Source organism: Mobula hypostoma, chromosome 21 (genome assembly GCF_963921235.1).
Source record: "Mobula hypostoma chromosome 21, sMobHyp1.1, whole genome shotgun sequence".
NCBI lineage: Eukaryota > Metazoa > Chordata > Chondrichthyes > Myliobatiformes > Myliobatidae > Mobula > Mobula hypostoma.
Window position 1 is genome coordinate 60,164,233 of NC_086117.1, and position 22,737 is coordinate 60,186,969.

The following is a 22,737-nucleotide window of genomic DNA, read 5'->3' on the forward strand; positions in this document are numbered from 1 at the left end:
TTAGTGTGCAAAATTAGAGCACATGGTATTGAGGGTAGGGTACTGACATAGATTGAAAATTGGCTGGCTGACAGAAAACAAAGAGTAGCGATTAACGGGTCCCTTTCGGAATGGCAGGCGGTGACCAGTGGGGTACCGCAGGGTTCAGTGCTGGGACCACAGTTGTTTACAATATACATTAATGATTTAGATGAGGGAATTAAAAGTAACATTAGCAAATTTGCCGATGACACAATGCTGGGTGGCAGTGTGAAATGTGCGGAGGATGTTGAGATAATGCAGGATGATTTGGACAGGTTGGGTGAGTGGGCAGATGCATGGCAGATGCAGTTTAACATGGATAAATGTGAGGTTATCCACTTTGGTGGCAAGAACAGGAAGGCAGATTACTATCTGAATGGTGTCAAGTTAGGAAAAGGGGAAGTACAACGAGATCTTGGTGTCCTTGTTCATCAGTCACTGAAAGTAAGCATGCAGGTACAGCCGGCAGTGAAGAAAGCTAATGGCATGTTGGCTTTCATAACAAGGGGAGTTGAGTATAGGAGCAAAGAGGTCCTTCTGCAGTTGTACAGGGCCCTGGTGAGACCACACCTGGAGTATTGTGTACAGTTTTGGTCTCCAAATTTGAGGAAGGACATTCTTGCTATTGAGGGAGTGCAGCGGAGGTTCACGAGGTTAATTCTCGGGATGCTGGGACTGTCATATGTCGGAAGATTGGAGCGACTAGGCTTGTATACTCTGGAATTTAGAAGGCTGAGAGGGGATCTGATTGAAACATATAAGATTACTAAGGGATTGGACATGCTAGAGGCAGGAAACATGTTCCCAATGTTGGGGGAGTCCCGAACCAGAGGCCACAATTTGAGAATAAGGGGTAAGCTATTTAGAATGGAGCTGAGGAAAAACTTTTTCACCCAGAGAGTTGTGGATCTGTGGAATGCTGTGCCTCAGAACGCAGTGGAGGCCAATTCTCTGGATGCTTTCAAGAAAGAGTTAGATAGAGCTCTTAATGATAGCGGAGTCAAGGGATATGGGGAGAAGGCAGGAACGGGGTACTGATTGTGGATGATCAGCCATGATCACAGTGAATGGTGGTGCTGGCTCAAAGGGCCGAATGGCCTACTCCTGCACCTATTGTCTATTAATCCACTCCCAACAGCTCTAGTAAATCTGCCTGCAAGAATATTGGTCCCCACCCCCTGTTGGTAGAAGGTCAAAGAGGATGCTGGGTGGATGGGTAAGATCCCTGATAATACCAAGGGCCCTGCATACACAGCATTCCTGATACAGAGCCTATAAAAAGTAGTCAGTTACCTTGGAAGTTTTTGTTTTATTGTTTTACAACGTTGAATCACAGTAGATTTAATTTATGCCTTATATACCTTACAAGGCACAAAACGAAAGACTGTGTGGCACGCCACTCCTCACACAGACAGTAGGTGGCCGTTGACTCACAAAGAGTTAATCCACCCTTTGACAGGTTTTGTTTTTAGTCCTGCTGGGTGCCTACATACCCTCCTCCCTGGTTAACCGAAGTTCACCGGGGGTGAGCTGGTTGAGTCACTGACAACCCGACCCGAGACAGGTAGTACTGGGCTACATGGCACCAGTAGCAAGGCAGGGCCCCTTGGGCCTGAGTTGACGTAGAATTAGTAGTAGTAATAGTAGTAGAAGAAGATTTAATTTGGCTTTTTTGACACTGATCAACAGAAAAAGACTCCTTTGTGTCAAAGTGAAAATAGATCTCTACAAAGGGATCTGAATTAATTACAAATATAAAACACAAAATAATTGATTGCATAATTATTCACTCTCTTCAAGTCAGTATTTAGTAGATGCACCTTTGGCAGCAATTACAACCTTAAGTCTGTGTGGATAGGTCTCTATCAGCTTTGTACATCTGGACACTGCAATTTTACCCCATTCTTCTTTACAAAACTGCTCAAGCTCTGTCAGATTGCACAGGGATCAGGAGTGAACAGTTCTTTTCAAGTCCAGCCACAAAAACTCAATTGGATTGAGGTCTGGACTCTGACTTGGCCACTCCAGGACATTAACTTTGTTGTTTTTAAGCCATTCCTGTGTAACTTTGGCTTTACGTTTGGGGTGTTCATCTTGCTGGAAAACAAATCTCCCAAGTCGCAGTTCTCTCACAGACTGCATCAGGTTTTCCTCCAGAATTTCCCTGTATTTTCCTGCATTCATTTTACCCTCTACCTTCACAAGCCTTCCAGGGCCTGCTACAGTGAAGCATCCCCACAGCATGATACAGCCACCACCATGTTTCACAGTAGGGGTGGTGTGTTTTTGATAATGTGTTATATTTGGCTTTTGCCAATCATAGCTTTTAGTCTAATGGCCAAACGGCTCAATTTTGGTTTCCTCAGACTATGGAATGAACTTTCTTCCAGCTGATTTCAGAGTCTCCCACATGCCTTCTTGCAAACTCTAGCTGAAATTTCATGTGAGTTTTTTTTTAAGTAGTGGCTTTCTCTTTGTCACTCTCCCATAAAGCTGCGACTAGTGAATCACCTAGGCAACAGTTGTTGTATGTGCAGTCTCCTTTCTCAGCCACTGAAACTTGTAACTCCTCCAGAGCTGTCACAGGCCTCTTGATGATCTTCCTCACTAGTCCCCTTCTTGCACAATCACTCAGTTTTTCAGGACGGCCTGCTCTAGGCAGATTTACAGCTGTGACATATTCTTTTCGTTTCTTGACAATCTACTTAACTGTACCGTAAGGGGTATTCAGTGACTTGGAAATTTTCTTGCATCTATCTCCTGACTTGTGGTTTTCAATAACCTTTTTGCAGAGTGTCCTTTTGTCTTCATGGTGTAGTCAGGATACTGACTCACTGCAATAAATTGAAACACTTTGACTGCACAGGTCTCCAAAAACAGATCTCTATTTAACTAATTAGGCTGCACAAGTGGTGATTTGTTGTGTCATATTAAAGGAGAAAAGGCTGTGCTTTCTGTGTTCATGTCCCACTGTTATTCTGTGCTTTACGTTTGTAATTAATTTAGATCACTTTGTAGAGATCTGTTTTCACTTTGACACAAAAGTGTCTCTTTTTGTTGATCATCATCATCATCATCAGGTGCCGTGCCCAGTTTGAGCTTTGACTGCCATGGCCCACACACTCCTGTTTCAGGTCAAGTGGATCAATTCATTGGTATTCATTTCCAGTTCTCTGGCTGCTGTCTCCATCATCATTTGTCTTTGTCTTCCTCTTGCTTTCTTCCCTTCAATCTTTCCCATAATTACCATACATTCTAACTCCTCTTTCCTAATCACATGTCCAATAACGTTATGTTGCCTTTTCATGATCTCATACATTATTTCTCTTTTTGTGTTTGCGCTGTTCATGACATCCTCATTAGATATTCGTTTCATCCATGATATTTGCATCCTCCTCAAAAACCACATTTCTGCTGCTACAATTCGTTTCCTCATGTTATTAGATATCGTCCAACATTCTGAGCCATATAACATAACTGGATAAATGTAACATTTCAGTACTCTGAGGCGGGTTGTCATGCCTAGTTTAGTGATGGTCAGTATACTCTTCATTCTCGTAAAGGTGTCTTTTGCCATCCCTATCCTTCTTTTGATGTTCAAGTCGCACCTGCCATCTGATGTCACTCAGCTTCCTAAGTAGCAAAAGTTCTTTACTTGTTTTATGTCTTCCCCGTTTATTCTCAGCCTGCAGATAGGATTCTCCTTCTTTTTGGACATCACCATACATTCTGTCTTTTTGCCATTGATAGATAGACACATTTTTGCACTTTCTTCAACAATTATATCAATTAAGTTTTGTAGTTCTTCCTCCGTACTTGCAATTAACAGTGTCATCCGCATATCTGAAATTATTGATGCTTTCACCGCCAACTTTGATTCCCAAGATGTCTCTTATTTTTTGTAATATTGTTTCACTGTACACATTAAATGAATCAGGGGAGAAAACAAACCCTTGTCTAACACCTCTCTTGATTTTTATAAACTGACTCACTTCTCCATCTATTCTTACGGCGGCAGTTTGTTCCCAGTACAGATTTCTGATTAGGCAGAGGTCTTTCGAATCTAGATCTAGAGTTTTCTGTAATATTTCAAATAACTTATTGTGCTTCACTTTATCGAATGCTTTTGTGTAGTCGCTAAAACAAACAAACAAATCTTTTTGCACTTGAATAGCTCGTTCTGATAGTATACTTAACATCAATATTGTGTTTCTTGTAACTTTGTCTTTCACAAAACCTCATTGTTCTTTACCTATTTCAGCTTGTATCTTACTTTTAGCTCTTGTCATCAAAATTCTTAGAAGTATCTTGGTGACATGACTCATTAAATTTATGGTCCTATGTAATTCACGTTCTATTGCTCCAGCTTTCTTAGGAAGAGTGATAAATACTGATTTTTTCATCTCTTCTGGTATTATTCCAGTCTCATAAATGTCATTGATTAAATCAGTAAGTTTTTCAATTCCATAATCTTCAAGGGCGATAATTTGTTCTATTACTAATTCATCAGGACCTGCTGCCTTTCCTTTCTTCATCTTATTTATTGCATTACGAACTTCAGATTTTAAAATACTTGGACCTTCCATGTTTTTCTTAATTTCTGGTTTTTCGCCTCAATTGTCTTCAAACAATTCCTGAATATGCTCAGTCCATCTGTTCATAATCTCATCTTTTTCCATGATAATGGTACCGTCCTTTGCTTTCAAACATCCACCTGAAGAACAGAGGAGCTTTTTACCAGTGATATTCTTGATTTGTTGATGTAACCTTTTTGGATCAGTAATAGGGATTCTTTCCATTTGCTCACATTCCTGGTTTAACCATTCTTCTTTGGCTTTTTGACATAAGCTTTTAACTTTTTTATCTAAGAACTTATATTCTATAGGATTTGCTTTCTTCCATCTCCCTTCTTCCATTAGATTTTTGATTTCATCTGCCATCCATTTATTCTTTGTACTTTTTTCTTTTTTAGGAATCACTGACTTTGCTGATTCTACCAAGGCATCCTTTAGAGAGTTAAATTTCATTTCTAAATGATTGCTATCATCTTCAACAGATTCTATTTCTAGACTTTGAAATCTATTTCTTACCTCAATTGTAAATTTTTGTCTTAAGTTTTCTTCTTTAATTAATGGTGAGTAGTCAAGGGATTTTTCAGTTATTTGTTTCTTTAGTTTTTTTAAGTTTTACTTTTACATGGCATACTACTGGGTTATGGTCACTATTACAATCTGCGCCTGGATATGTTTTGCATTGAGTCACTGAGCTTCTAAATCTTTGGTTTATAGTAATAAAGTCAATTTGATTTCTAGTGTTATCACCTGGGCTTTTCCAGGTCCACAAGCGTCTTTGATGGTTTTTAAAGTAGGTATTCATAATGATCCGATTATTCATCTTGCACCATTCTACCCATTTCTCACCTCTTTCATTTCTTTCCCCGAGTCCAAATTTTCCTATGGTATTTCCATCAGCATCTTGTCCTACTTTAGCATTTAGATCTCCCATGACAATAACAATTTTGCTTGTTCAAGCTCTTCATAGAATTTATCTATATCCTCATTTGTTCCATCTGTTGTCGGTGTATATACCTGTATAATTGCTAAGTCAAATGGTTGTCCTCTGAATCTAACAAGGAGCACTCTTTCTGATATTGCCCAATGTTCTAAAACACTTTTGCCATGTTTTCATCCATAAGAATTCCTACTCCATTAGTATGGGATGTTCCACAAGAATAAGCTAGTGTTTTATTTCTAACCTGACATGTTCCAGCACCTATCCAACGAACTTTGCTAATTCCCATGATGTTAATCTTTAGTCTTTCCATTTCATTTATCACATTGTCCAATCTTCCTGCTTGATATAGGGTTCTTACATTCCAAGTGGCAATAATTTTCTTTTGTGTTATTTTAATTTTATGAGCAGTAGCTTGACGATGGTTGGGGATCCCCTGCTGGCCAGAATCAACCCTACCGAGCGAAGCATCTTCAGGATTGTTTTGAAGATCCTCTTGACGCTGTTGTTGTGTGATACATTTTGTGAGTTTGACCATGGTTTTCTTAGCAAATTGCAACGGTGGTTTGCTATTGCCTACCGTTGGGCGAACTAAAGAAATTGCCATTTCTCTTCCCAAATGTTCATCCGCCTATACTATAGCCCTTGACATTTGAGGTTGTAGCTCATCTGCCTTCTCCGTCATAAGTTCAGTTACTGAACCTGCCGGATCTGCCGTTGGCCTTCGCTCGTATCCTGAGCAGGAACCCTTGCAGGTGCTACCTTTCTGGATCAGAGCGGCCCTGGGAGCAATGAATGACTAAGGGGTAACTCCACTTTTCCCCCCTCTGAAAGTCTCCAGTCAGAGCCTCATCACCGGTTGCAGTTTAGAGTCATACCCAGGACTGAAATTTGGAGCCTACCCTCGCCTCTGCCTGTTTACGCCGAAGCCTGTTGAGCCAAAGCCGTCCCACTCTGCTCCCTCTCACTCCGCTGCCCGCTCTCAGCACTGCCTGCTGTATATGGTAGTCTTTTTTTTTAAACCTTTGATGCTCTACGTCATGCGCCTGCGCAGTCTAGCCTCTTTTCCCCAAGCAGTGGAGAAAAAAAAATACTTCTCTCCGAGATTACTTACTCCTTCACTCTCAGCCACTTGCTTCTGTTGATCAGTGTCAAAAAAAGCCAAATTAAATCCACTGCGACTCAATGTTGAAAAACAATAAAATGTGGAAACTTCCAAAAGGGGTGAATACTTTTTTATAGGCATGGGTCCCTGATGATTGGGAGGGATACCTATATGATCCTCTCAGTGTTCTCTCTGTCCTTTGTAGGGACTTCTGGTCCAATGCTTGGTTGCACCAAGACCAGATGGAGACGCAACGTGTCAGCACACTCTCAATGGTGCTCCTGTAAAATTCAGTTTTTGATGGTGGAGGGAGGGGGAGCCTCGCTTCCCTCAGTCTCCATAGGAAGTGACGACACTGCTGTGCCTTCTTGTTCAGGGAGGTGATATTGAGAGACCAGGTGAGGTCATCCGTGATGTGAATTCCCAGCAACTTGGCACACTTAACTCTTTCTCTGGAAGAGCCATGTATATGCAGAAGGGGATGGTTCATCTGCATCTTTGTGAAGTCAACAATTACTACCTTGGTCTTCTCCAAGTTCAGAATTAGGTTGTTCTTCTCACACCAATCCACCATTGCTCAACCATTTGCAATTTGTAATTTTGCCTCTTTTCCAAAGTGACTCAGAGGAATCCACCATGGGTGGAGGGACTTGCTATGTTCCGCATTGTTTTTAATCAAGAACAGAGAACACATTAAGCACAGAAGGCTCTGAGCAGTTCTGCCTGATGAGGTAACACTTTATCTGCAAATCTGCTGGGGTCATCTATTGTGTCCAGTGCTCCCGTTGGGCCTCCTCTACATTGTTGAGACCCATTGTAAATTGGGGGGCCATGTTGGTCGAGCACTTTCATTCCATCAGCCAAAATTGGAATATCCCGGTGGCCAAACATTTCGATTCCCATTCCCATTCCCTTTCCAACATGTCAGTCCCTGACTTCCTCTTGTGCCAAGGTGAGGCCACCCTCAGTGTGGAGGAGCAACACCTTATATTCTACCTGCATAGCCTCCAACCTGATCACATGAACATCAATTTCTTGAACTGTTGGTCATGAACTCCCCTCTCCTTCACCATTCCTCATTCCGATTCCCCCCTCTCATCTAATCTCCCTATCTGCCCATCACCTCCCTCTGGTGCTCCTCTCCCTTCCCTTTCATCCATGGTCTTCTGTCCTCTCCTATCAGATTCCCTATTCTCCAGCCCTTTATTTCTTCAACCAATCAAATTCCCAGCTCTTTACTTCACCCTCCCCACTCTCAGTTTCACCCATCATCTGCCACCTTGTACTTCTTCCTCCCCTCCCATACCTTCTTAGTCTGACTCCCCCTTCCTTCCTTTCCAGACCTGATGAAGGGTCTTGGCCCGAAACTTCAACTGTTTACTCTTTTCCATAGATGCTGCCTGGCCTGCTGAGTTTCTCCAGAGTTTTGTGTCTGTTGCATTAAGTATTGATGGCCCAAAACAGTCCTTCCAGGTGAGGCAACACTTCCCCTCGAATCTGTTGTGTCCAGTTGTCCCGATGTGGCCTCCTCCACATTGGGAAGACCTGGCGAAAACTGGGGGACCATTTTAATGAGCACTTTAGCTCCATACGTCAAAAGGTGAACTTCCTGGTGGCCAAACGTTTTAATTCTCATTCTCATTCCAGTTCGGACTTGTCAGTCCATGGACACCTCTTGTGTCAAGATGGGGCCCCCCTCAGTTTGAAGGAGCTGCACCTTGTATTCCATCTGGGTAGCCTCCAACCTGATGGCATAAATATTGATTTCTCCTTCCGGTAAAAAAAAGTTCCCTTCTCCTCCCCTCTTCTGTTCTCCTCTCTCACTTTTACCTCTTCTCACTTGCTTATCATACCCCTCTGGGTCCATTCCTCCTCCTTGGTCCACTCTCCTTTCCTATCAGCTTCCTTTCTCTCCACCCCTTTACCTTTCCTACCCACCTGGCTTCACCTATCCTCCAAGAGGACCAGACCCTTGTCATTGGGTTCGGAGGCTTGTGTGCCTCAATGACCTGTGTCGGCTGGAGTCAGGCCTTTGTGCTTTGGCTCTTGGTAGGGTCACCTATGCCAAACAGGTCAAAGGGCAGAGGTCAGACTAAGAGTGGTCCACCATTTCTCCAGGTTCGGGGATTCAGCTCAGGGCTAACAACCCTGACTGGTCAAACAAAGTTGTTCTGGAAACAGCAATGAAGAATCCTTCTATATCTGAGTGTGACAGTATTCCTGAGTCTCTACCTAGGACCTGCATGACTGGCGGCAGTGAAAACTGAGAGGAAGCTACTGACATGACGAACACCGCCAGAGATGGAGGACCTTCATTGCTGCCCTAAATGCCTGTGGCGTAGCAGGTAATATTTCTTTTAGCTTCACCTATCACCTTCTAGCTATCCTCCTTCCTCCTTCCCCTCCCCATCGCTTGTTTATTCTGGTACCTCCCCCTTTCCTTTCCAGGCCTGAAGAAAGGTCTCAGCCTGAAATATTGACTGTTCCTTCATTTCTCTAGATGCTGCCGGACCTGCTGAGTTCCTCCAGGATTTAGTGCGTGTTGCAATAAGTATTAAGATTCAAGAAGCAACTCGACAGGTTCCAACAAGAGGGACTGCAGTTTATTACTTAAACACAAACACGAGGTGTTCTGGATGTCCAGAGGCTGGAAATGATCACGTGTACACACTTTGCACGTACATGGTATAACAGCACGTGAGAACTTTTACAACCACTCTCAATTTACTTTTCTTGCACATTTTAGCCCTTAAAAACAGCCTTTTCCATTCCGTCTTTTAACTTTGTATATTCCAGGTGAGAAGCGTAGTGAGTGCACTCGTAGCGAGGGTTGTTCCGCACATACCGCAGGAATTCTGGGGCTCCTGGTGAAATGACATTGTCTGCCAGGAGAACTGAACCTTCTCTCAACAGACCACATTCCTAAAGGGAAGGCAAAGAATGGTCAACAAATGCGGAAGGATGAGAATTTGATTCAGGAGCAGTATGGTTCTGGCACTGAGTACAATCCGAATGATGAACATAGATTATAGAACAGTATAGCACAGGTACAGGCCCTTCGGCCCACAATGCTGTGCTGAACCAGCAAAAGAGCAAATTTTAAAAAAACACCATAACATTAATCCTTTCTACCTACACAATATCCATATCCCTCCATCTTCCTCACATCGTGTGTTTATGTAAACACCTTCACACCATCTGCCTCGACCAGCACACTAGGAAGCACATTCCAGGCATCCAGCTCTCTCTGAGTAAAAAAACTTACCTCTCACAACCCTCCTCCCCTTCAATGCACGCCCCTGGTATCAGACATTTCACCCCTGGGAAACAGATACTCCCTGTCCACTCTGTCTGTGCCTCTCGTAATCTATATACCTCTCTCAGATCCCCCCTCAGCCTCTGCCTCTCCAGAGAAAAGCAACCCATGTCTATCCAGCCTCTCGTGATGCACGTGGCCTCTGAAGGAAGCAGCACGCTGGTAAACGATGAAATTGAATGCTTATTTGTAGATCTTCCTTCTCTGCCAGACCCAGCTTTGAAAATCAAGCTGATCTGGCATTATGAACTTGCACACGTAGAAATTAACCCTAAGCATTCATGGGAAGGTGACCAGTGTCTGTCTGATTCTACAAAGGAAGTGGGTGAAATAATGTTGTATCAATCTTCTTGCCTTGAAGGCATTAATACTTTAAAGGTGTTAAATTACCCTCTCCGCAGCCTCACCTAAATAGCTTGGCCTTGATGTGTAGGCAATCAATTTGACTGCAGTGGATATGTCTTGGCCAATATTTATTCCTGCATCAAGCTTATTAAGTCACTGCCTGGTCCTGTGCACGCTGAGGTTTGTAAGAGCCTGGGCCGTGCAAACTGACTACACAGCTTCCACCTTACAGCAGTGTGCCCTTGTCAGCTCGGTATTGACTAGATATCCCAAGGTGCCAACATTTTCTAGATAAATCCAAATTGTTTTATACAGCTCTCCCACTGAACTGTGTCTGTTCCATTCCAATCTCCCTTGACTTTCCTCTTTTTTTCCCTTCCTCTCTCTTTACCTTCCCTTCTTCCAACAGTCACAATTCCGAACAGGCTCACCATGTCTCTGCCCTTGTATTTGGACCTTTCTCAGCAACAAAAGTCACGTTTAAAAAAAACTAGAATTATTGCATATTAAATTATTAAACTAATAATATTCAATTTCCCAGATGTAGGAACTGCGAGTGAATTCACTGTAGAACTTTACAGCTCAAAATGTTTCTATTTTGTACACATAGAAATTAACACAATGAACAGTAGGACACTGAGGAGTGTGATGGAACAAAGGGATCTGGGAATGCAGGTCCATAATTCATTGAAAGTTGTGTCACAGATCAATAGGGCCATAAAGAAAGCCTTTGGCATTTGGCCTTCATAAGACGTTGGTGAGGCCTAATTTGGAGTTCTGTGTGCAGTTTTGGTCATCTACCGCCAGGAAAGATATAAATAAGGTTGAAAGAGTACAGAGAAAATTTAAAAGTTTGTTGCCCGGTCTGGAGGACCTGAGTTATATGGAAAGATTGAATAGATTATGACTTTATTCCTTGGAACACAGAAGACTAAGAGGAAATTTGATTAGAGGGTACATTGCCTGAGATTCATTTGCTTGCAGTCCTTTACAGGAAAATGAGGAAATGCAGCAGAATTTATGAACAATCATAAATTAGAAATACTGATAAACATTCAATGTGCTAAAGAAATTATCCACGCTGGCTCAGGAACCTGATGGTTGAGGGTAATACCTGTTCCTGAACCTGGGTGTGTGAGTCTGATAGTAGTAATGAGAAAGAGAGCCTGGTCTGGTTGACGGGGTCCTTGATGATCGATGCTGGTTTCTGTTGAAGTCAATGGTGTGGAGCAGGCTGGGCCGATTTGTCTGGGCACTTATTCGACCACAAGCCTTATTCGACCCACACCTATTCATGACCCTGAGACCTCCTCAAATCAAAGGAGATGGTAAATCAGATTTAAAATTTCAAACAACAAATTTCACAACATACAGTATGTCAGTCATGTTAAACCTGATTCTGATTAAAAGTGGGTCAGTGGCAGGAAACGAGAGGGTTTTGTCTTGAGGACTGTTATTGAGGCTCTCTACAAGTCTCAACATTTGGTCCTTCGCATTTTGTAATGTACTGTACTGTGGAAAGGTCTTAGGCACATATATATAGCTAGGGTGTCTAAGACTTTTGTACAGTACTGTAGTAATTTTATGTATTGCACTGTACTGCTCCCACATAAAAAACAAATTTCATGACATATGTGAGTGATGATAAACCTGATTCTGATGTGGGTCTCTATTGTGGACTGAGAGTGGGAAGGGGTCAGGGAGAGGGGAGGAAGTGGAAAGCACCAGGGAGACATTCTGTAATGATCAATAAACCAGTTCTTTGGAATCAAGTGACCTTGTCTGGTGTCTCAGGGCTGGGTGTGTCTGCACCCACAACAACCCCGACACTCCTTCTCTGCCACCTGTCCCACACCCCTCGCGTGAGGCTCCACCCTCACCACTCCCAACATCCTTTGCTCCCGCCAGATTTACAAACTCACTCTCCACTCCACGGCGACAAATACAGTACTGTGTAAAAGTCTTAGGCACCCTAGCTATGTATATGTGCCTAGTTTGGTCAGTTGGGTGGGAGAGCAGCCATTGGAATTTAGTCAAGGGAGTTATTGGGTTAATCATTTGGGGAGATGCAAGGAGATGAAGTAATGAGCAATATTAATGAGTCTACCCACCATCAAGGATGTATATACAGAACGGTGATGGAAAAGGGCCAGTAATATCATAATATCATGAAGGATCCCACCAACCCTGCTCATGGACTGTTTGTCCCACTCCCATCAGGGATGAGGCTACGTAACATCCACACCAGGACCACCAGACTCAAAAACAGTTACTTTCCCCAAATAATAAGGCTGACCAACACCTCCACCCACTAACCCACCCCTCCACACCCCCAACCACCACTACTTTATCATTTCCTGTCAGAGTACCTTATGTACAGACAGTCCTGTGTCTAGAGTCATTTTATGGACATACAATCAATCTATGTATGTTATCTCATGTATGTATATTTATTAAGTTTTTATTGTTATTATTGTGTACCTTATTGTGTGTGTGTGTGTTTTGTGTTGCATCGGAACCGGAGTATCAATTATTTCATTCTCTTTTACATACTGGAATCCTGCTGGTCAAGATGGCGCCTGTGCACAATGCTCCTTCGGTTGACATCTGGATAGATTAGGAAGCTATTTATCTCACTTCTTTGATGGCTTTTACATTTGTTTTTCATCTTGGATGTGATTCCGGAACTGTTGGAGCCTGTGTTTTGCTGTTTGGAGGTGGTTTGGGTGTTCCAGCACTCTGAAGTCTCTGAGAGGATTCTGGGAGGCAGAGGCAGTGTGAGTGAACCTCATGGCGGGCAGGCTATGGGACAGGCATGGACTTTTTTTTTCAGTCTTATAGTTTTTTATATTCTGCGTTTTCTTGCCCGACATTCCTCGTTTTTTTGTGCGGGGTGGGGGATATGGGGGTCAATGTGCCTGTTCTGTTTTTGTTCTTTTTCTGTACGGGGGGAGGGATTTGGGAGTTGGTGATCATGCTGCCTTTCTTTTCCTTTGTAGCTTTATGGCTATCTCGAGAAGAATAACTTCAGAGTGGTACAGTTTGATAATAAATAAACGAACCTTATTTGTGAACTGGAAATGATATTAAACAATTTTGAATCTTGAATAAGCGGGATAAGCAATAAAGTCCTATTCTTTCAAGAGCCCTTGATTGTGGACTTTGGAGTGGGGAAGTTGGGGAGTACCCACCAGTTCTTATTGAGGGCTGTCAATGGTGCAAAGAGTGAGCAGCTTCAAGTCCCTGGCTGTCACCATCTCAGACCATCTATCCATGGTCCAACACATCGATGTAATCATGAAGAAGGCACAGCAACAGCTCTACTTCATTAGAAGTTTAAAGAGATTTGCTACCCTTACAGATTTCTAAAGGTGCAATGTTGGAAAGCATGCAGAATCTCAAGAGGTTCCCAAAAGGTACAAGGAGACTTCAGATCTTTTATCACAGATCTTCAAAGGTAGCAGGACTGTTGGATCAGGGTGGTTAAAAGGAATAGTGGATGCTTTGCTTCATCAGCCGGGGAGTGAGGAGAACAATGCCCTGCGAACAACGGCACCCCAAAACCAGAATGGCCATTCAATCCATAGTTCTTCCTGGGGCTTTAAGTATCTCGGGGGATCTCACCTAGTGGAGTTTGAATCTCTTCCTGCATTGTGGAATTTAATTTCATTATGTGGGCAATGGAGTAACTTTCTTACTGCCCATAACGCTGCTGGCGCTTAGGGCAACAATAAAGGCCCTCCATCTTCTTTGCTGTTTCCGTAACAATTTTGTTTGACTAGTCAGGGTTGTTAGCCCTGAGCTAACCTGAACCTGGAGGACTGGTGAACCACTCTTAGTCTGGCCTCTACCTCTTGACCTGTTTGGTATGGGTGACCCTGCCAAGAGCAAAAGCACAAAGCCCTGACTCCAGCCAAATTGGCTGTCTGGGTCATTGGTGCACACAAACCTGTAAACCCCATGACAAGGTTGTGGTCCTCTTGCAGGACAATTGAGAAAGTGACACACTGAGTGGCTGCTTCATGTTATTGAATTAGCAGCAGAGGCAACGAATGCTGGGCAGGCAGAAATCTTCAGTGTGAAGCAAATAACAAGCCTGATGACAATTTTTCACATCTTATTACAATTCCAGCAATGTTCCAACTTCATAAAATTAAATATATATCCAAAGGGAGCTGGTTTTTATCAACAGGATTTCTTATCAGTTAAAGTTGAGTCAGATTCTTAGAAACAATAATAAAGTTATTTGATATCTTACAAAGCAAATTACCTTGTATAAAGTTGTGTAAAACTGATGTGTTTCACCTGGTGAAATCCAATTGTAACCAGTTGATTATACTTCTTTAAAAATGACGGTTGGTTTCAATTAAGTCAACAGCTGGTGAGTGAGGATTTTGTTTAAGCCGAGCAAAAGTGATAGTGACATTTTCGATTTAGTTTAGTTTTTTTAAAAAACTTCTGTGAATTCAGAAGTATTAACAATGAATTTCCTTCGCAAATTCCTGTTAATGAAAGAAATTTAATGTAAGGCAGGTTTTATATACACATGATTTAGAAAAGGTAAACTCATTCCATAGTTGTGACATCTTTTCTTGGGTAGATTAGGTATATAACCTACTGTGGTTATTTGTAGAAATGAATTTATTTATCATTGTACAAACAATGATTTGGAGGATTAGTTTCAGAGCACTGTTCACCCATGTACTTTGCTTAAAATAAATTTGGCTTGTCAGCATGTTAAGGCCATATGACGTACAGTACTGTGCAAAATTCTTAGGCACAGGTATATACAGCTGGGGTGCCTCAGACTTACACAGTACTGTAGTAATTTTATGTATTGTACTGTACTGCTGCAAAAAAACACATTTCATGACATATGTGAGTGCTGATAAACCTGATTCTGATCTGGGTCTCTATTGTGAATTGAGAGTGGGAAGGGGGCAGGGAGAGGGGAATCATGGTTGGGAAAAGGGGAAGGGAGAGGGGAGGGAGTGGGAAGCACCAGAGAGACATTCTGTAATGATCAATAAACCAGTTGTTTGGAATGAAATGATGTTGCCTGGTGTCTCAGGGCTGGGTGAGTCTGTATCCACACCCCTCCCCCATCCCACCCTGGCACTCCTCCTCTGCCACCTGTCCCACACCCCTCCCACGGCACTCCCCCCTCGCCATTCCCACATCCTTCACTCCCGTCAGATTTACAAACTCACTCCACTCCACATTGATAAATACAGTGCTGTGCAAGAGTCTTAGGCACCTTGGCTATATATATGCTCCCAAGTCTCTTGCACAGTGCTATAGGAGAAGAATTAAGCCAATCTGCCCATTCTGTCTTCTCCAATACTCGATCATGTCTGCTTTGTTTCCCCCTCAACCCCATTTTCCTGCCTTCTCCCCGTAACCTTTGGCAGCCGTACTAATCAAGGATCTATTGGCCTCCGCTTTAGATATCCCCAATGACTTGACCTCCACAGCTGCCTGTGGCGATGAATTCCACAGGTTTACTACGCTTTGACGGCAGATGTCCTTCTATTCTGAGGCTGTGCCCTCTCGTCCCGGACTCTCCCACTCTAGGAAACATCAAGTCTATCCAGGCCTTTCAATGTGCTGTATATACTGTTTTCAACTGAGACCCGCCTCAGTCTAATCCACAGAGGTGTAGTGGTTAGCACAACACTTTACAGCACAGGAGACTGGGGTTTAATTCCGGCTGTGGTTTGTAACGAGTTTGTACGTTCTCCTCATGACCGCGTGGGTTTCCACCCACAGACCAAAGCCTACCGGTTGGTAAGTTATTTGGTCATTGTAAATTGTCATGTGATTAAACTAGGATTAAACTGGGGGATTGCTGGCAGTGTGGCTGGAAGGGCTGGAATTCCACACTGTATCTCAATAAATAAAAATCTCATTCTCAATCCTCGCTGCCCATTACAATGGTTTCCAGAACATTAAACAGCAGCTTGTGTAAAGGTTCTGAAGCAATTCACAGGAGTCTAGATTCCATGTTTGACTCTGCTCCACAATCTGCTATTATCACTGACAGGACTTTTCTAGGCATTTGATAGGAGTGCAATGTATTATGCTATAGTTCAGATGAATGGTGTAGCTGGTGGTTGATGGGTTTTGAGATTAAATCATCATCATTATGTTGACTTCATTAACTTTGCCTCCAACTTTCACTCTGCCCTCAAGTTTACCCGGTCCATTTCCAACACCTCCCTCCACTTTCTAGATCTTTCTGTCTCTGTCTCTGGAGACAGCTTATCTACTGATGTCTACTATAAGCCTACTGACTCTCACAGCTACCTGGACTATTCCTCTTCTCACCCTGTCTCTTGCAAAAATGCCATCCCCTTCTCGCAATTCCTCCATCTCCACCGCATCTGCTCTCAGGATGAGGCTTTTCATTCCAGGACGAAGGAGATGTCCTCCTTTTTTAAGGAAAGGGACTTCCCTTCCTCCACCATCAACTCTGCTCTCAAACGCATCTCCCCCATTTCACGCACATCTGCTCTCACTCCATCCTCCTGCCACCCCACTAGGAATAGGGTTCCCCTTGTCCTCACCTACCACCCCACCAGCCTCCGGGTCCAACATATAATTCTCCGTAACTTCCGCCACATCCAACGGGATCCCACCACTAAGCACATCTTCCCCTCCCCCCCCCTCTGCTTTCTGCAGGGATCGCTCCCTACAAGGATCACTCCCTTGTCCATTCGTCCCCCCATCCCTCCCCACTGATCTCCCTCCTGGCACTTATCCGTGTAAGCGGAACAAGTGCTACACATGCCCTTACACTTCCTCCCTTACCACCATTCAGGGCCCCAAACAGTCCTTCCAGGTGAGGCGACAATTCACCTGTGAGTCGACTGGGGTGATATACTGCGTCCGGTGCTCCCGATGAGGCCTTCTATATATTGGCAAGACCTGGCGCAGGCTGGGAGACCGTTTCGCTGAACACCTACGCTCTGTCCGCCAGAGAAAGCAGGATCTTCCAGTGGCCACACATTTTAATTCCACGTCCCATTCCCATTCTGATATGTCTATCCAAGGCCTCCTCTACTGTAAAGATGAAGCCACACTCAGGTTGGAGGAACAACACCTTATATTCCATCTGGGTGGCCTTCAACCTGATAGCATGAACATTGACTTCTCTAACTTCCGCTAATTCTCCACCTCCCCCTCGTACCCCATCCGTTATTTATTTATATACACACATTCTTTGTCTCTCTCTCCTTTTACTCCCTCTGTCCCTCTGACTATACCTCTTGCCCATCCTCTGGGTTCCCCCCCACCTTGTCTTTTTCCCCGGACCTCCTGTCCCATGATCCTCTCATACCCCTTTTGCCAATCACCTGTCCAGCTCTTGGCTCCATCCCTCTCCCTCCTGTCTTCTCCTATCATTTTGGATCTCCCCCTCCCCCTCCCACTTTCAAATCTCTTACTAGCTCTTGTTACGAGAATACACATAAAATTAAGATGTTTGCTGGCCTGGGCTAGCATCAGTGGCATCAGCAGTTGGTCTGCCACCTGCCCTCAGGGGAAGGAGAGATAAGGAACAATGGAGCAGCGTCTGGAGATGTGTAATGAAGGGATGTGGGAGGGAGAGCTGTCTGGAGCGGCTCCCCCCCTTTGAACCCTGAACTGTTTGAAGTGATGGACAGGCGATACCCCAGCAGGGGGATAAAAAGGGGACAGGTTCGCTAAGACACACACACGCCACCCGAGGTAACAAGACCCTGGAAGCGGTGCGCCTCTCACGAGTGGTGAGAAGTATCGGACAACGCACAGGGTGGAAAGGTACGATCAGCGGGAACCCGGTGTGTGTCCGCCCTTGCCTGGGTGCCGGGTTCACTGCAGAGGATCGACCGCATCTGGAGGAGGGGTCACAGTCGGTGACCTCAGGTGACATCACCAAGGACCCGCCCAAAAGTTGCTCGTGAGCAATCTCGCTGGTCTGTGAGTGAAGCTGTGCTGAATGATGAGTTGTTCTCTCTGTCTCTCTTCCCCCACCTTGTCCATCGCCATGGCAACGATTACTGCGAACTGAACTTTGAGTCATTTTGAAATTGGTCATTTACCCCTAGACAACGATAGAGCTTGATTGATGCTGTTATCTTAATTCTGTGCACATGTGTGGTTATCATTGTTGAATTGTTGCATTTATTATCCTTTCGATTACTGTGTTGCTTGTTTCTTTAATAAAACTTTCTTAGTTCTAGTACTCCAGACTCCAACTGAGTGATCCATTTCTGCTGGTTTGGCAACCCAGTTACGGGGTACATAACATAAGTGGGGGCTCGTCCGGGATTTTGAACGCTAAATTTGGGACGGAGTAAATTGATTGGGTTAAAATTCCCGAAAGAAAGAAAAGACAAACAGCAGAAATGGAGGTTGAGGAATTTATAAAGGCGCCGACCTTGGAGGCATTAGAGGATGCCAGGAAATCGGAATTGATAGCTGTGGCCAAACGGGTGAATCTTGCTAAGGTGAAGTCGACAATGAGGAGAGAGGAGATACACAGAGCTATTGTAGAGCACTATGTATCTAAAGGTGTGTTTCCCCAAGGTGAGCTGGGGGTGGTGTCTATTGAAAAACCTGCTGGAGACGCGGTACAGGTACAGCTTGAAAAACTGAGACTCGAGCACGAGTTCCGGGTACGGCAGTTAGAACACGAAGAGAAGCAGTTAGAAAGGCAGGAGAAAGAGAAAGAGGTAGAAAGGCAAGAGAGAGAAAGACAGTTGGAGAGAGAGGAGAAACAGAGGGAAAGGGAATTTGAGCTGGAGAAGTTAAAGATAAGGGCCGAGCAGGGGCTCGTGCCGAACCAAGGTGGAGGGTTCCGGGCGACCCAGGAGGTTAGGCTGGTTCCCCCTTTTGACGATACCGATGTGGATCGGTACTTTCTCCATTTCGAAAAAGTGGCCATAAGTCAGGACTGGCCAAGGGATAAGTGGGTTGTTTTACTTCAGAGTGTACTGAAAGGGAAAGCCCAACAAGCTTACTCCGCTTTATCCGCGGAAGATGCCCAGAAGTATGAGGTGGTGAAAGAGGCCATCCTCAGGATTTATGAGTTGGTCCCGGAGGCATACCGGCAGAGGTTCCGGAATGCGAGGAAGCGGTGTTTGGAGTTTGCTCGTGAGATGCAAACATATTGTGAGCGTTGGTGCGCCTCGAAAGGGGTAGAGGGGGATTATGACAGACTGCTGCAGCTGATTCTGATTGAGCAGTTTAAAGGTTGTGTCCCTGAGGGTATGAGACCCTACCTCGATGAGAAAGAGGCAGCCACGTTAGCCGCAACTGCTAAGTTAGCGGATGAGTATGCGTTGACGCATAAAATGAAGGTTGCCCCGAGTAAAGGCTACCAGAAGGGTAGTCAGGACGGAGGGGAGAGTCCGCCGGAAAAGTCAGAAAGTAAGCCGGGGACTAGTGAAAAGGATAAGGTAGACCGGGAGCAGTCCGGTAGGAAGTCTCCTGGGGTCGTCTGTTATAATTGTGGGAAAGCCGGACACTTTGCGTCCAGGTGCTTTGCCCCAAGGAAGGAGACGGGGAAAGGAAAAGCGGAAATTTTGAATGGCTGTATCGAGCTGTTAAGCGAACCGCTAGGGAAGGACAGGTCTGAAAAAGTCCAGGAAGGGCGCGAGAGGTTTATCTCGGCCGGACTGGTGTCAGTGAAAAAGAGGTTAAAACCAGTTCCAGTGCGGATCTGGAGAGACACGGGAGCGTGTCAGTCATTGATATTGAAGAGTGTATTAGAGTTTAGCTCAGAGACCCAGACTGGGGAGGTAGAGGTCAAAGGTGTTGGGGAAGGGACAGAGTCAGTCCCTTTGCACCAGATACATTTACAGAGCAACCTGGTCTCTGGACTAGTCACGATCGGGGTGAGGTCCGAATTACCGATGAAAGACGTGGAAGTCTTGCTCGGTAATGACATCGCCGGAGGAATCGTGTTCCCAGTCGTGAGATTGACGGGTCAGCCTGCCAGCATGGAGGCCCCGCCCGCGATGGTGAATTTGGCTGAAACATTTCTGCCAACCTTGTATGAGACAGGGTGTAGTGAGATAAGAGGTAGTGAGGGAGCTGGGACGGACGTAGCAGTAGCCGGGAAAGAATTTGTGCAGACGCAGGAGCGAGACGAGGGGCTGATGGTTTTTGCCGAGACAGCTCTCTCTGACACAGCCTTGACAAGCTATTGTGTGGATGAGGAAGTGCTAAGGAAGAAAGGGAAATCAAGTACAGCATCCGCAGATGAGGAGTGGGGGGTGGTGCAAAAGAGTTATGGGGATGAGGTTTTTAACATGGCCCACGAGGTACCCCCCGGTGGACATTTTGCGGTGCTGGAGGAAACAGTTGGTGGAATCATGAAAGAGATTTACCGGCTGCCCAGGGGGAAGAATGTTATTGATCATGACCGACGCGAACTGAGACGGTCACCGGCTTTTGATATGCTAACAAACCTAGTCGGTGTTAGCGTGGAAATCAATGAAGCTAGGGGCCCCTTGATAAGAGGAAAAAACCATTTTGAAAAGATTAGGATGGGATCGGTCAGATGGGAGAAGGCTATTGTTTTGGCCAGGTCTACTGATAAGGTCTCTCCCTTAATCCCCGAAGGAGTAATTAAACGACTCGCACCCATGTGTTTGATTGTCCCGAGGAAATGCAAAGAACTGGGACGTTGGGTTATGTCTGTTACAATAGGGCGGCCAAGTAAACAACACCCATATTTTTTGAGTAATTCAGTGACTAAAGGGCTGATGAACACAGAGGTGTGTATTGGCAATTTAATACGGCTGTCTGAAGCCAGCTTGATAATGGACCTTGAAAAAAATGAATTCGGCCACACGAGAGTCACTTACCTGGGAATTGTGGTGACACAGGGGCAGCTGGCAGTGATGCAAGCTACAGTGCAGGCTATCGCTGACCTCCCAACCCCGACAGACAAGAGGGCCCTCAGAAGGCTTTTGGAGATGGTGGGGTACTGCAGGAAGTTTTGCAATAACTCTGCGGTCAATACCCGTCCCCCTCCTACTAAGCCCTTGCAAGAGAAAATTGAGTCGGAATGGGACGACCCTTGTTGTTGTGGTCCGGGACAAAACCAAATGAGAGGTTACATTGGTCGCAATTCATCAGTGTTTTTGGCCACTATGAAGTTTGCTGAGTTGGAGCCTGGTCTAAGGGATTATTAATAACACGTGTAAAAGGAACAGAAAATGTGATGACTGTCTGTCAAGGTGTTGACAGCTTCAAATTCTCTGTATTAGCTAAATAACTGTTAAAGATGTATATTGTGTATGTATCAGATAATGTAGTCATGTTTGTAATTTTTACCTCCCGGTAAAAATCCTTAAAGGGGGGAAGTGTTACGAGAATACACATAAAATTAAGATGTTTGCTGGCCTGGGCTAGCATCAGTGGCATCAGCAGTTGGTCTGCCACCTGCCCTCAGGGGAAGGAGAGATAAGGAACAATGGAGCAGCGTCTGGAGATGTGTAATGAAGGGATGTGGGAGGGAGAGCTGTCTGGAGCGGCTCCCCCCTTTGAACCCTGAACTGTTTGAAGTGATGGACAGGCGATACCCCAGCAGGGGGATAAAAAGGGGACAGGTTCGCTAAGACACACACACGCCACCCGAGGTAACGAGACCCTGGAAGCGGTGCGCCTCTCACGAGTGGTGAGAAGTATCGGACAACGCACAGGGTGGAAAGGTACGATCAGCGGGAACCCGGTGTGTGTCCGCCCTTGCCTGGGTGCCGGGTTCACTGCAGAGGATCGACCGCATCTGGAGGAGGGGTCACAGTCGGTGACCTCAGGTGACATCACCAAGGACCCGCCCAAAAGCTGCTTGTGAGCCATCCCGCTGGTCTGTGAGTGAAGCTGTGCTGAATGATGAGTTGTTCCTATTCTGTCTCTCTTCCCCCACCTTGTCCATCGCCATGGCAACGATTACTGCGAACTGAACTTTGAGTCATTTTGAAATTGGTCATTTACCCCTAGACAACGATAGAGCTTGATTGATGCTGTTATCTTAATTCTGTGCACATGTGTGGTTATCATTGTTGAATTGTTGCATTTATTATCCTTTCGATTACTGTGTTGCTTGTTTCTTTAATAAAACTTTCTTAGTTCTAGTACTCCAGACTCCAACTGAGTGATCCATTTCTGCTGGTTTGGCAACCCAGTTACGGGGTACGTAACACTCTTCCTTCAGTTAGTCCTGACGAAGGGTCTCGACCTGAAACATCGACTGTACCTCTTCGTAGCGATGCTGCCTGGCCTGCTGCGTTCCACCAGCAACTTTGATGTGTGTTGCTTGTCCACCATCATTATGTACCATATTGTATGACGTGGGCAATCATGGTCTTTGACCTTGATTGTTCTTGGCAAATTTTCCTGTAGAAGTGGTTTGCCATTGCCTTCTTCTGGGCAGTGTCTTTACAAGACT

The 22,737-nt window shown here is 44.8% G+C and overlaps 1 protein-coding gene across 3 annotated transcripts in view; it reads right to left on the reverse strand.

Moving 5' to 3' along the window:
* Positions 1–9,246: 9,246 nt before the first annotated feature.
* Positions 9,247–22,737, reverse strand: part of LOC134359708 (catechol O-methyltransferase-like) — a 41,461-nt gene continuing 27,970 nt past the window's right edge. For all 3 annotated transcript variants that reach the window (XM_063073220.1, XM_063073221.1, XM_063073219.1), the window contains one exon: positions 9,247–9,559. In XM_063073220.1, the coding sequence (XP_062929290.1) occupies positions 9,380–9,559 (180 nt within the window). In that variant the 3' untranslated portion in view covers positions 9,247–9,379. The remainder of the gene's footprint in view (positions 9,560–22,737) is intronic.